This window comes from Phoca vitulina, unplaced genomic scaffold (assembly GCF_004348235.1).
Source record: "Phoca vitulina isolate PV1807 unplaced genomic scaffold, GSC_HSeal_1.0 scaffold21, whole genome shotgun sequence".
Lineage (NCBI taxonomy): Eukaryota > Metazoa > Chordata > Mammalia > Carnivora > Phocidae > Phoca > Phoca vitulina.
Genome location: NW_022589724.1, coordinates 30,069,809 through 30,082,973, shown reverse-complemented (window position 1 = coordinate 30,082,973; position 13,165 = coordinate 30,069,809). Strand labels below are relative to the sequence as shown.

The 13,165-nt window shown below is 57.7% G+C and overlaps 1 protein-coding gene across 3 annotated transcripts; it reads left to right on the top strand.

Annotated features, from left to right (window-relative positions):
* The first annotated feature begins 1,203 nt into the window (after positions 1-1,203).
* On the top strand, positions 1,204-10,417 carry GBGT1 (globoside alpha-1,3-N-acetylgalactosaminyltransferase 1 (FORS blood group)). Of its 3 annotated transcripts, XM_032418583.1 has the most exons (7): positions 1,204-1,346; positions 2,022-2,211; positions 2,788-2,853; positions 6,850-6,900; positions 6,983-7,018; positions 7,741-7,875; positions 9,089-10,417. In XM_032418583.1, the coding sequence occupies exons 2-7, from the start codon at positions 2,141-2,143 to the stop codon at positions 9,768-9,770; spliced, it is 1,041 nt and encodes a 346-aa protein (XP_032274474.1). In that variant the 5' UTR covers positions 1,204-1,346; positions 2,022-2,140; the 3' UTR covers positions 9,771-10,417. The 3 variants fall into 3 exon arrangements, with proteins under 3 accessions (XP_032274474.1, XP_032274475.1, XP_032274473.1); XM_032418584.1 differs by lacking the exon at positions 1,204-1,346 and having other exon boundaries at positions 1,867-2,211; positions 9,108-10,417; XM_032418582.1 differs by lacking the exon at positions 1,204-1,346 and having other exon boundaries at positions 1,867-2,211.
* Positions 10,418-13,165: the final 2,748 nt, after the last annotated feature.

Below are 13,165 nucleotides of genomic sequence, written 5' to 3'. Positions count from 1 at the left end.
AGACTTAACGCAATGTGAGTTCTAAGGGCCCATACACACTGATTCCTAGAAGCAACGAAGAGTAAATCATACAATGTCACTGGGGGGTTGTGACACTACTTTTCTGACCCAATGACAGCGTTTCAGCCAACATCTCCAGGGCCTCCGAGCTTTCCCAAGGGTCTCTGCGATCCTCTGACCCTTAGTTCGTCCTTCTTGGGCAGCTCTGTCCTGTCGTCTTCCTTGTCTCCTGCCTCTTCTGGGGCCCTTCAGGGGCCTCCCCAACCACGCTGCCCTTGGGAGGACTCCCCGTGCCCCACGGCTGGGCGCCCCCATCTGGCGCTGGGCCCTGTAAGCCCAGTGCTTTGTGCAAGGCCTGTGTACTCCCTCTGGGGTTACTTGGCATCTCCCTTGCAGGGCCTGCATCTTCCTGCACTGGGTCTCCTCTGAGCAGTCTGTGAGGCCAGCCTGTACCCATGTCACGGGCACAGAAGCGCGAGTCCAGAAGGTCCAGACGACCTGCTCCCAGTCCCAGCGTGTGGAGCCTGGGCCGAGAGTGGTCCCTGAGCAGAGGAGGACTTGGGCCCAGGAAGACTGAGGGAGGACCTAGCACAGTGAGGCCCCAGGAGGAGAGTGAGCACCATGGGAGCCTGGAGCTCAGGCCTGCTGGGCGACCCCGACCCACTGGCACGGGCTCTGTCCCCAGAATTGGTAAGATGTAAGAGGGTCCGCCTGGGCCCCGGGAGTCGCTGGAGTGAACAAGGGTCAATGCTACCCCAACAAGTAGGAGGAAAGTATGGTAACTCTTTTGGGCGGGAGGGGAGAGGCTCAGAGATTTCGGAGGCCCTGAGCTAAACCGCAAGGTAAGTGCAATGTTCAGCTGGTTTTTCCTTCCTGTGATTGTTTCCACGTTCTTCTAAAAACATGAAAGTTTTTCTGATTTCTCAGGCCCTCACCCTCGCCTTGAGCTCCCGGACCGGCTCGTCTCGCTACCGGGCTGGGTCCGCTGCGTGAGACGCTGCCGCCCAGATGGCCAGGAGAGAGCGCCGCCCAGGGCACCCCGCACGCTAGGACCCCGGGGGCGGGCGCCTTGGCCCTCGGGCGCGTCGCGGGCGGCAGGTGGGCAGGGGCTGGGACCGGGGGGGGGGGGGGGGGGGGGGGGGGGGGCGGGGGAGGGATCGCGCTGGCGGATGGGCGGGGCGTGCGGCTCCTTTCCTCCCGGCCGCCGGCCGTGCCCCAGGGTGAGCCCCGGGCGCGGCTGCAGGCGCGGCCACCGGGTATCGTCGGGGCCCTGGCGAGCTGAGTCCCTGGTTTCCGGCCCGGGGTGCTCCCCTCCGTCCGTCCTAAACCCCGTCCGGTCGCAAGGGGTGAGTCTACAGCCCGCGGGGACAGTCGCGCTCCCCACGTCCCGCGTCGCGGCGCAGTGGCGGGCGGAAGTCGGGTGCCCGTCTGGGCACCAGGCCCCCGGGTGCGGACCGCTTTGGCGGGGGAGGACACGGAGGCTGGGGTGGAGGGGGAGCAGAGTGACTTGCCCAAGGTTACCGAGCCAGGGAGAGCTGAAGCGCGCTCCCGCCGTCCCCTGGAGAGCCCAGGCTCGGCCTCCCGGAGGAAGGCACGGCTGCCATCCTACCCCCCACCCCTACCACCGCAAGGGCATCACGGCGGCCCCTCTCGGCGCAGCCCCCGCCCAGGCCGAGTGTGTCCCCGCTGGGCCGGCCCTGGGCTCGATTTCCGGTGTCCCCGCTGTTACCCCCAGGAATCCTTCTCCAAGCCCCGCCCAAGCGCCCCGCCCAGCGCTGCGCCCGAGTCCCTGGGCAGGACGCCCTGTGCTCCCCGCGGAGGGCGGGGGTTGGGAGGAAGACAGCCCAGGCAGGGCCGACGGTCCGCCTCTCCCCAGGCACAGCTGCAGGATTCGGCTGAGCACTGAGCCACTGTCCCCCTGTCCACCTACCGGAGCTGTCATAGCTGGGGCCACCCAGGGGAAGGCAGAGCAGCAAGGATGGGGCCATTATCCCCTGGATATCGGGAGCATTCCTTTGCAGGTGTTCCTCCGATCCCGGAGACACTGGCTCAGAGCGTGACAGCCCTGGGAGAGGTGGACTGGCTCACCAAGCCCACTCAGTGTCTCCCAAGTGCCCAGGTTCAAAGGCTTCACCCAGCAATGCACTGCCGCAGACTGGTCCTGGGCCTAGGATTCTGCCTGCTGTTGGGCATTGCCCTCTGCTTTCTGTGGTGAGCATATCCCCATGGAGCCCTCCCTTCACCCCAGGCTTCTCCCTTTCTTGGCATCTCAACCCCCAAACCTTGATCCCTTTATGGATCCCTAGGTCCCACCCACCTCTCTTGGCACACCGGTCCCTCAACCCCAACCCCAGTAAGACCAAACTAGTTTTGGTTTCTGGATTTTGATTAATAATGGCCTCCGGGCCTTTGCACTTGCTCTTTCCTCTGCCTGGACCGTTCTTCTAGCCTTGCTAATGAAGAACTCCTATTCAAACACAATTTACCCCATGTGTTCTTTCTGTGAAGTCCTCCCACCACCACCACCACCACCACCACCCCTCACCACCACTCCCCCGTGCGTAGGGCCTGGCATCAGAAACATTCCTGCCCCGGGAATGAATGACCGCATGGGTGAATAATGGCCGCATTGCAGAAGACCAGGAGGCCTTGCCCTCTGAGGTCAGCCAGACCCAAGGAGTGGTAGGGGATCCCCAGATGCACCCCGCTGGGTGCCTTGACTCCCATCAACGTGCACTAAGTGGGTTTTCAGCTTCATGACAGTCAACAGGTGTTTTTCCTTCCCAGGATGTATGTGGAGAACTGGCTGCCCTTCTCCTATGTCCCGTATTACCTCCCCTGCCCAGAGATCTTGTAAGTATGGGGCAGGGAGAATTTGGGCCTTGTGGGCTGCCTGGAGTGGGGGCACTGGGAGATTTTTAGGGTCACTTTGCAGGTTATTAGGTCCTAAGCTCATGATTCTGATCAGTTTGATAAGTGTTGGGTAATTTATGGGCTGTGGAGTACAATTCCCATGTCAGTCCTCTAGCGTCCCTGCAGCGCCCCCTCTGTGCTTTGACCTCGAGCATGCCGCAGGGCTCTGAGCCTCACTTTCTTCATCTGTAAAATGGGATGATAGAAGTCCCCTCCTGGGCCACCTGGAGCATGGAGTGTGATGACACTTGTAAATGGTCAGCTGGAGCACACACCAGACAGCAGGTGCTCAGGAAATAGTGCTCTTAGGACTTGACTTTTTGCTAAATTTTGTGTTCAGTGTGGATTCAAGGAACAAATTAACATGGGACCAGACTTCCCCCACATAACGAAACTGACTTTTTGATAGTTAAGAGTGGAAAAATGGGCTGGGACAGTCTTAAGGGGGGGTATCTTCGTGATAGCTAAAGGCAAGTTTAAAATCTGGTTCATAGACTGCTAATTAACCACAAGGCATGTTTCATTGTTACAAACACAGAATATAGTCAATTAGGAAGCTGGAAAGCAGAAAAGACAAAAGAAAAAATACCCTCTTGTGTCCTACCGGTCTGAGTTATACTTTGCTTCCAAAGTTCATGGTCGACTTGTTGGTTGCTGCCCTTTCTAGTTGAATCGACTGTGCATCTAACTTGGTTCTAAAAGCAGAAAGCCTGCTTGCTATTGAAAATAGTTGTGATTGGGACGCCTGGGTGGCTCAGTCGGTTAAGCGTCTGCCTTTGGCTCAGGTCATGATCCTGGGGTCCTGGGATCGAGCCCCACGTCTGGCTCCCTGCTCGGTGGAGAGCCTGCTTCTTCCTCTCCCTCTGCCTTCCACTCTGCCTACTTGTGCTCTCTATCTCTGTCAAATAAATAAATAAAATCTTAAAAAAAAAAAGAAAAGAAAATATTTGTGATCATAATGTTTTTGCGATTTTTATCCTGTGTTCCCAGAACTGGCTATGTTCTTCAGCGTGTGTTCATCCTCTTCATGGTCACCACCCTTTAATTGCCCCCAGGAACTGGGTCATAATTCTTGAACTCGTCCCCCTTTCCCACAAAGGACCAGGGGGGGATTTCGGTTGTTTTCAATTCCCCAGGATTCTTTTTTTTTTTTTTTTTTAAGATTTTATTTAATTATTTGAGAGAGAGCAAGCATGAGCGAGGGAAGGAGCAGAGGGAGAAGCAGGCTCCCCACTGAGCAGGGAGCCCAACATGGGGCTTGATTCCAGGACCCTGAGATCATGACCCAAGCGGAAGGCAGATGCTTCACTGACTGAGCCACCCAAGTGCCCCCTCCAATTCCCCAGGATTCTAAATGAGTTTGTAATGAGCAGCTCTAGATATAAAGCTTTTTTCCATATTAAAAAATCCTTTCATTTGATAGTTCCCTCCCTGGGCCAGGCTCCCATTCTCTTGTTCACACAGACGTCACTCCCTGGCCAGGACTAGAGGAAGCACTGGGTGTTGTGAAAAGCAACAACTAAACCACCTTGCTGATTTGAGTGGCGGGGGATGCTATCTCCTGAGTTTCGATTTCATTTCCTTGATTTCTACCGAGGCTCTCCTTTCTCCCACCCCCTTCCCACGAACTGAATTTCCTCTTCCCTGATGGACCTGCCACACTGCCTTCTCTCCCTGGCCTCTTTGTGGGGGCTCTGGCACCACTTTGGGCCCAAAGTATTTGCTACATTTTTTTTTCTTTCCAGTTTGTCTATCTTTTGGTTCCACTTAGCTCTTTTTTTTAATAGATTGAAGTTGGAGAATTTTTGTGTGTGTTAAATGGCCACATCTTCCTGTCTTTTCATCTGCATTTCTTCACTTTTGGTTTTCCTACCTACGGGTGTGAAAATGTGAAATTGGTTTGTTTTGTTTTGTTTTGTTTTGTTTTGTTTCGGGGTTTTTTGTTTTTTTGGTTTTTTTTGGCTCCGGCTCCTCTGTGGCTTATGACTGAACGAGTGCTTTAATAAGGCTGGAGCGTGGCTGGGCTTGGGGAGGAGCCAATTGCCAGGGTTGTGAGCCCTCTTCCTCCTCGCTTCCTGCCTTTGCAGCGTGCCCTCACTTTCCGAGTGGGGACCTGAGTGCTTGTTTGGGTGGAAACTGGAGCAGACAGCCAGTGTGACAGACTGACTTTTAAAAATTGTTGATTCAAGAGTTTAAAATAATCACAGAAAGATAAACACATATTACAGGATTCCACTTACATGAGCTCTCTAGAATAACCGAATTCATTGAAACAGAAGTAGAATAATGGTTACCAGGGGCCGAGGGGGGGTCAGCATTTCATGGGGACGGAGTTTCAGTTTGGGAAGATGAGAAGGTTCTGGAGAGGGATGGTGGGGACGGCTGCACAACAGTGTGAACGTGCTTCAGGCCCCTGAACTGTGCACTTAAAAATGGTTAAAATAGGGGTGCCTGGTTGATCGTCTGACTCTTGGTTTCAGCTCAGGTCATGATCTCAAGGGTCATGAGATCGAGCCCCACATCAGGCCCCACGTTCAGCAGGGAATCTGCTTGAGATTCTCCCTCTCTCTCCCTCTACCCCCACCCTCTCTTTCTCTTCCTTCCTCTAAAATAAATATATCTTTTTTTAAAAATGGTTAAAATAGTAAAGCTTTGTTTTGTACATTTTACCACCAAAAGAGAGAGCGAGAGAGAAGCATAGACTAAAAATTGGTAGGAAAACTTAAGGAGGCTTAAGCTATCCCCATCAAAGATGCCATATTGAAAATTCCTTAGTGAATGGCAGGCACGGTGTGCTCAGGTGGTCTGGCCTGATGACCTCAGGCTCTTCTGCAGCTGCTGCATGCCCTGGGTGGCCTCGGGCAGCCTCTGCCTTCTCTGGGCCTCACTTCCACTCTCTGGGGAAGGACGTCATTGGGAGGACTTTCAAGCCCGAGGAGTCAAATGTCTGGCCCCAGGTCCTTCCAGCCCGCTGGTGGCCGAGCCAGAGGCTCTATGCAAACCTGCAGGGCCCTCCTTCTTGCTTCTCCACCCAAGCTGCCCTCGGCTGAAGCTAGTGGAGGCTGGCCACACAGGCAGGCTGCGTGCCAAGAAAGGGACAAGATGGTCTTGACGAGTGTTTGCTCTGTGCTGGGCATGGACGCATACCTTGATTCTCAGGGCAGCTCTGAGGGTGAGGGATGGTTACCCATTTTACAGATGAGGAAGCGTGGGGGCATGAGTCAGGATTCCACGATAGACACAGAACGGAGGAGGGAGGGAGAAAGGTAGATTGACTGATGGAGCTGAGCCAGTCTGGAATCCGGGGAGCAGGCCCGGGAAGGGCAGGCTGGAGCTCGGGCCGGCGCTGACACTGGCAGAATGTCTTCACAGAAACCTCAGTTCTGCTCTTCGAGCCTTTCCACCAGATTCTATCAAGCCCACCCAGGCCCGGCAGGATCATCTTTACCTAAGGGCAGCTGGTGTAGATGTTAATTACATCCACCAAATACCATCGAAGCAACACCTTGATTGCTGTTTGTGTAACTGGGTCCTGCAAGTGACCATCACCGTGGGCTCAGGTGACTCACCTCAGGTCCCCAGGCGAGAAGGCGGCAGAACTGGGATCACCGGGTCTTTGCAGCTTCTCAAAACTTCTACCCACTGCCAGGCCCCTACAGAGTGACATGCTTGAAAGAGCATCAGCTTTGGAGACAGGTGACACTGGGTACCGATTGCCGCCGTGCCACTCAGTGACCCCGGACAGACTGCTTCTGCAGGAGCCCAGCCCCTGCAGGGTGGGCAGAGAGTGGGGAAGGCTCCAGGGAGTCTGCCTGGAACGTGGCATGGTGCCTGCCCCATGGGGGTGGTTGCTTCTTCTCCATTCTGTCCTTCCCGCTCTGAGTAGCTCTGTCCCCCGCCCTGGCACTAACACCTCTCTCTCGCCTCTGCCACCAGCAACATGAAACTGCAGTATAAGGGGGAGAAGCCGTTCCAGCCGGTGCCATGGTAAGCAGACTGCCATCTCCCCCTTTGTGGCCCCGGGGGCTGGGGGCTGCCTCCCCTCACCACTGGCCCTTCTTGGTTACAGGTCACTCTACCCTCAGCCCAAGCTGCTGGAGCAGAGGTGGGTGTTGGGTAGGGTCTGGGTGCAGAATGGAGAGATTGGCGGGAGGAAGGGGGGCACGGTGGGGGGCGGGCAGGTGCAGAGCTCCGATTTATAAGCTGGGGTGGTGGGGATGTCAGGTGGCCTTGGGGTCCAGCTAGTCTGGGACCTGGGTTCCAGTCCCTTTCTGTCACTAGCTGTGTAACTTTGGCCAGGTTACCGAACTGCTCTGAGCTGTTTCTGTACGGGTGGATAAGAACACCCCCTTCATAGCAGGTTGGATGGAGGACTAGATGAGACGGTGTTTGCAAAAGGCACAGCTCCGGGCGCCTGAGTGGCTCAGTTCAGTTGAGGGTCCGACTCTTGATCTCAGGGTCTTGAGTTCAAGCCCCACGTTGGGCTCTATGCTGGGCATGGAGCCTACTTAAAAAAGGGGGGGCACAGCTGCATAGTAGGTGCTCAATCCGGGGTTCCTGCTGATATTGCTACCCCTCATGTATTAGTCACTTAGCAGGCACCTGAAGTGCTAGGCTCCCTTACGCACTGGATGTGCATCACTCCTGGTCCTCTCGACCATGCCGGGCAGGAGCTATTATTATCCCCACTTCCCATAGGAGGATACTGAGGCCCAGAGACAGGAATGAAGCTGCCCCAGGTCACACAACATGGGAGGCAGGGCCAGGATGAGGCTGCGGCTTTCCCAAGGAAAGGGCCTCACCCCCCATGGCCTGCCCTGCTGCTAGGCCTACTGAGCTGCTGACGCTTACACCCTGGTTGGCGCCCATCGTCTCCGAGGGAACCTTCAACCCTGAGCTTCTGCAGCACATCTACCAGCCGCTGAACCTGACCATCGGGGTTACGGTGTTTGCCGTGGGGAAGTGAGTAGTGGGCTGGGTGGGGGGATGTCACTGAGCCATAGGAGCTTACAGTCTGGGAAGGGACAAGACCTGGACATGGGACCCTGCCTGGATGCCAGGAAAGCCCTGAACCAGGTGCTGTGCGTGTGGGAAGGTAGGGAGTAGAGGGTGATGACGGGAGGGCTTCCTGGAGGAGGGGATCTGGCCCTGGAAGGGGAGCAGCAGGAGCCTTTGTGAGAACACCCCCTTGGCCTCCTCACCCCTCTCTGTTCCCCTGGAACAGTGCAGGCAGGCATGAAGGACTGAAAACACTCAAGACCACCTCACATAACTGGGGGTCCATGGTCAGGCCACAGGCAGGTCAAACTCCGCCCTCAGGACCCTCTCCCCTCTCCCCAGTCTGGGCCTGCCTACTCTCTGGATATCTCCTGCTTTCCTCTCCTCTCCCTCACCCCACCTAGCCTTGCCTTGAGGAGGCCTGGCAGCCTCTCCCTGCATCTCTTTCTGGGACTCCTGAGGGAGAAACCACGGTGGAGCCCCAATACCGCAAGTGCTGGCCAGATGATGGGTGGCCCGCCTGGGTCAGGTTCCATCGGCTTTGACCTGGAGGTGGGGTGCGGGCCTGCAGTTTCCTCCAGCTGGGCCCCAAGCCCCCCAGCCCCCAGCACCACTCACCTCACCGTGATGCAGCCACTTAGCCTGCCATGTGGTCACTTTCCTCTCTCTGAGCCTCAGTGTCTCTGCCTCTAAAATGGGGATTATGAGGAGGGCGCGTGGCTGGCTCAGTCAGTGAAGTGTGCGACTCTTGATCTTGGGAGTCATGGGTTCGAGCCCCACATTGGGTGTAGAGATTACTAAAAAAAAAATCAATAAACTTTAAAATGGGGATGTGGTGCCTGCCTTTAGGGAGTTTATGAGGCTGCAAGGAGCTAAGAATCCCTTAAAACACTGCCTGGCACCTAGTTAAGTGCTCACTAAAAGTTAGCTCCGTGTGCGAATTTAAGAATCCCTGTTAAGCATCCTTCCTACGAAGGAAGAGGCTGGTACTGTGATTGTGGGGGTGTGACAGAGGAGGACCCCGAGGTTTCAGACCTGAGTGGCATCTCAAAGTGAGGAGCTGGGAGGTGGACCCCAGCCCGGCCGAGCCCAGGCCCCAGGCCTGCGAGGGGCCAGCCCGTAGTGGGGACCCCGAGCGAGGTCGATGAGGTCATTCCCCCACCCTCCTCCCTGCCAGGTACACCCAGTTCATCCAGCACTTCCTGGAGTCGGCCGAGCGGTTCTTCATGCAGGGTTATCGGGTGCGGTACTATGTCTTCACTAATGACCCTGCGGCCGTTCCTCGGGTCCCGCTGGGCCCCGGCCGCGGCCTCAGCACCATCCCCATCCAGAAGCACTCCCGCTGGGAGATCTCCACGCGCCGGATGGAGACCATCAGCCGGCACATCGCCGAGACTGCGCACCGGGAGGTGGATTACCTCTTCTGCCTCGATGTGGACATGGTGTTCCGGAACCCGTGGGGCCCCGAGACCTTGGGGGACCTGGTGGCTGCCATTCACCCAGGCTACTACGCTCTACCCCGCCAGCAGTTCCCCTATGAGCGCAGGCATGTTTCCACCGCCTTCGTGGCAGACGGCGAGGGGGACTTCTATTATGGTGGGGCCATCTTTGGGGGGCGGGTGGCCAGGGTGTACGAGTTTACCAGGGGCTGCCACATGGCCATCCTGGCGGACAAGGCCAATGGCGTCATGGCAACCCGGCAGGAGGAGAGCCACCTGAACCGTCGCTTCCTCTCGCACAAGCCCTCCAAAGTGCTGTCCCCTGAGTACCTCTGGGATGACAGGAAGCCCCAGCCGCCCAGCCTGAAGCTGATCCGCTTTTCAACGCTGGACAAGGCCACTGGCTGGCTGAGGAGCTGATGGTAGAGCCAGGGCTGCCGTGGGTGGGGTTCCCCAGCCCCGGAGCCAGCTCGCCCCAGTGCCTGCCTCCTCGGGCCTCAGGTGGGACCAGTCCAGCCCTGCCTACCTCAGTCTGTTAGCAGAATTCAACCGGAAAATGGAGGCCAAAAAGCCTTTGTAAACTGTAAAGGGCTGCGCCCACATGAGGAGAACACAAAGATCACACAGCCCTAGAACAGTCAGCCAGGAAGAGGGGAGGCAGAGGTGAAGCAGACAGGGCCTGGCATGCTCTCCCCAGCAGACGTGCCTTCGGGGCAGGCTCTGGAGTCAGCCCTCCTCCACACCTGAGACCCCACCTCTGCCCCCCTTCTGTTGCCTGTTGCCCTTAAAGTTGTACTTCGAAGCCCCTGGTGTGAAAGGCAGCCCAGAACCCTCTTCTCTGGCTGCCGGGGGTCCTGGGTACTCTGATGTCCCCCAGCCATACCGAGCCAACCCCCCGGCTCGGCCCTGGAGGGAACCTTGGCAGTGGAACAGGCCTGGCTCTCTCTGGTGTCAAGCCTAGCCCGCACCCCATGGTGGGCCACACTCCTGCCACCAGCCACCTCCTTTGTAAGAGGGCTTGGGCAGCTTTTAACAAAGGTGGCATGGGGGGCGTCTGGGTGGCTCGGTCAGTTGAGCGGCCGACTCTTGGTTTTGGCTCAGGTCATGATCTCAGGGTCCTGAGATAGAGTCCCCCCCCCGCCCCCACTTGGGCTCCACGCTCAGCAGGGAATCTGCTCAAGTTTTTCTCTCCCTCTGCCCCTCCCCCCAGCCATGCGCGTGCACGCACACATGCACGCTCTCTCTAAAATAAATAAGTCTTTAAAAAAAAAAAAAGCTGGCATGTGCTAAGTCCTAACCAGGGTGTTTTCACCTGCACATCTGAGGGTCCGTCCGGCCAGCCACGGGGGATCCAGGCAGCCTGGATTTCACATACAGTCAGCTTGTGCGGTGGAGGAGGGCGGGTCCAGTTGTCCAGAAAATCTGGACTAAAGCTGACCGCCGCAGCAAACAGGATTTGGTCCCCGTCCTCCTGGGGGGGGGCGACGTGAGCACGTGCCGTCCGCGTGCCATAGTCTCCACGATCGAGGGGAGCAGAGCCCGTCAGCTGGCCACCGGGTGGCCTCTGGGGCCCTGAGCCTGTCACGCAGGTGTCTGCCAGTGCTCCTGAAACCAGGGTCAGCCTCGGCCCTGTGAGGCCACCGGCGGGTGTGGGGCGCCGAGGCTGTAGCGCAGGCCCCGGATTAGAGGGCCGGGGGGGCGGCGTCAGTGCGGTGGCCCCAGAGGGGCTTCAGAGCACCCCCGTGGTTGTTTGCCTGGCAGGACAGAGATGGGGTGCATTCAGGGTTTGGTGGCCGTGTTCAGTCCTCTGGGGGCAGCAGCTCCTTTGCCACAGAGGGGCACGCCCTGGCCACGTTGGGAGGAATACGCACCTACCCACTAGGCCACCCCTGGCAAAGCTGGGGGTCAGCCCAAAGCCCACTCCTCCTGTAGCCTGTGGTCTGGCCAGCGAGCAAGGACAGACTGCCAGAGTCTGAGCAGACCGACTGAGCAGAGGAGAGAGCTTGGGCTGGGGAGGCCAAGTCAGGGAGAGGTGCTGGGGTGCTTCCAGGCAGAGGGGCAAGGGTGGGCCCACAGCCCGTGTGTCCCAGTGGGGGGCACCTTCCCAGAGCATCAGGACCTCCCTGTGATGCCAGTTGTGGTGAAGAAGCAGGACTTGTCTTCGAGGAGCTTCTACCTTGGGGCAGGGAGAGGCCCCCTGGCGTGGAGACCAGAGAAGGCCTCCGGGGGGAGGTGGCCCCAAGGCCCAGGCGGCAGCAGCAGGCTTGCAGGGGAGAAAGGAACCCCGGCCTCACTCCCAGCCCAGCCTCTCCTGGACCCAGCTGATTTCCCTTCTCAGCCTTGGCCCAAATCCCCAAGGAATATGGCTGACCCTGGTCCCCATCACAGGACACAGCCCTCAGACACGAGTAGAGGGAGTGACAGGACCCAACTCCTGGAACCAAACCAGGGTCCAAGCTACTTTCCAAAACAGAGCTGAGGGCTTGGAGCCAGAGCTGCTGCATGCGTGGGAAGAGGAAAGGAGCCTGGTGGGGATTGGGAGTGGTGGAGGGGGCCGGGGCCTGACCCAGCAGATGGATGGGGGAAGGCCCAGAGACAGTCCCAGCAGCTCTCGGCCCCTGTCTGACGGGATCAGGTCTGAGCCACAGGCACCACTGGTGACAGGGCCCATCGGTTTTGGGGGCTTCGAGGTTTTCTAAATTGCAAAGGTACTTCTTTAAGAAATAGACAACATCACAAATACGAAATGTCTGCAGTGGAGGCCCCTGACACTTAAGGGCCTCTCCCTTGGCAACTGCCTCCTCCCCACACGTGACAGTCCCACATCATCGCTCGGCCGCAGGGCCTGGCCCGCACACTTCTACTCACACTGTCCACCAGTCAGGTCTGTTTGTCCTATCACCCAGCCGATTTCTGGGGATTCACGCCTGACGTCACCTCCAGGAAGCCTGCCTTGATTTGTGCCCCGCTCCAAAGTGGGTGCCTTTCAGTGTTCCCACCAACCCTCCTCATCCCTGTGCCATTTACAATGTCTGCCCATCTCCACCCCTTGCCCAGTTGGTAAACTCCAAGACGGGACAAACCGTGGCTGGCCCAGGTTCCCCTGTACATGAAACCCAGGAGGCCCTCTGTAAATATTGAACAACTACGTGAGGGGTGACAGCTGAGAGGACACGGGGTTTAGAGTCTGTCCTAGCACCTGTGGGATGTTGGACGGTTCATCTGAGGCCCTGGGGTGAGGATCAAACAAGATTATGGCTGGAACTCCTCTTGGGCCGCCACTTTGGGACGTGGCTAGGTCTGGAACCTCCAAGCAGCCTGCCCCACCCCGGAAGGAGGCAGATGACCTCCATAGCCCCCATTACGCAGGAGTAAACAGACAGCCTGCTCATTCCTAGTTGGTTTTGGGGTTCCATGCTTGAGTGGGGGCAATAACATGCCCACCAAGCTCCTTCTAAATCTAGGATGCTGTGGCTCTGGTAAGACTGCCCAGATTGTGTCCCCGGGGCCCCCCAACTTGCAGCAACCCCGACTCCTTGCCCAACATCCAGAGAGCCCTGCATGATCTGGTCTAGAAATGCTCCCCAGTGTGCACCCCTCACCCTACTCCAGCCTCCCTAGGGCCTTCCTCCCCCAGGGAGCCCACCAAGCCTTTGCCCCTCAGAGCCCCCTGCAGCCACTGCCCTTCACATGGCCCCCACCCAGGACGGCCTCCCCTCCAAGCCTGGGCTCAGAGGCTACTTCCTTGGGCTCCCCTGTAAGCTTAGGCTTTGGGTCAGATTGATCTGGGTTCAAACACACAGCAGGGCCATGTC

What these genes read in the sequence shown, in the direction of transcription:
- GBGT1 (XM_032418582.1), top strand. Translation starts at nt 1,979, where the DNA reads ATGGGGCCATTATCCCCTGGATATCGGGAGCATTCCTTTGCAGGTGTT. An exon ending in CCGTTCCAGCCGGTGCCATG is followed by an intron (nt 6,901 to 6,982) that starts GTAAGCAGACTG and finishes TCTTGGTTACAG; the next exon opens with GTCACTCTACCCTCAGCCCA. An exon ending in ACGGTGTTTGCCGTGGGGAA is followed by an intron (nt 7,876 to 9,088) that starts GTGAGTAGTGGG and finishes CCTCCCTGCCAG; the next exon opens with GTACACCCAGTTCATCCAGC.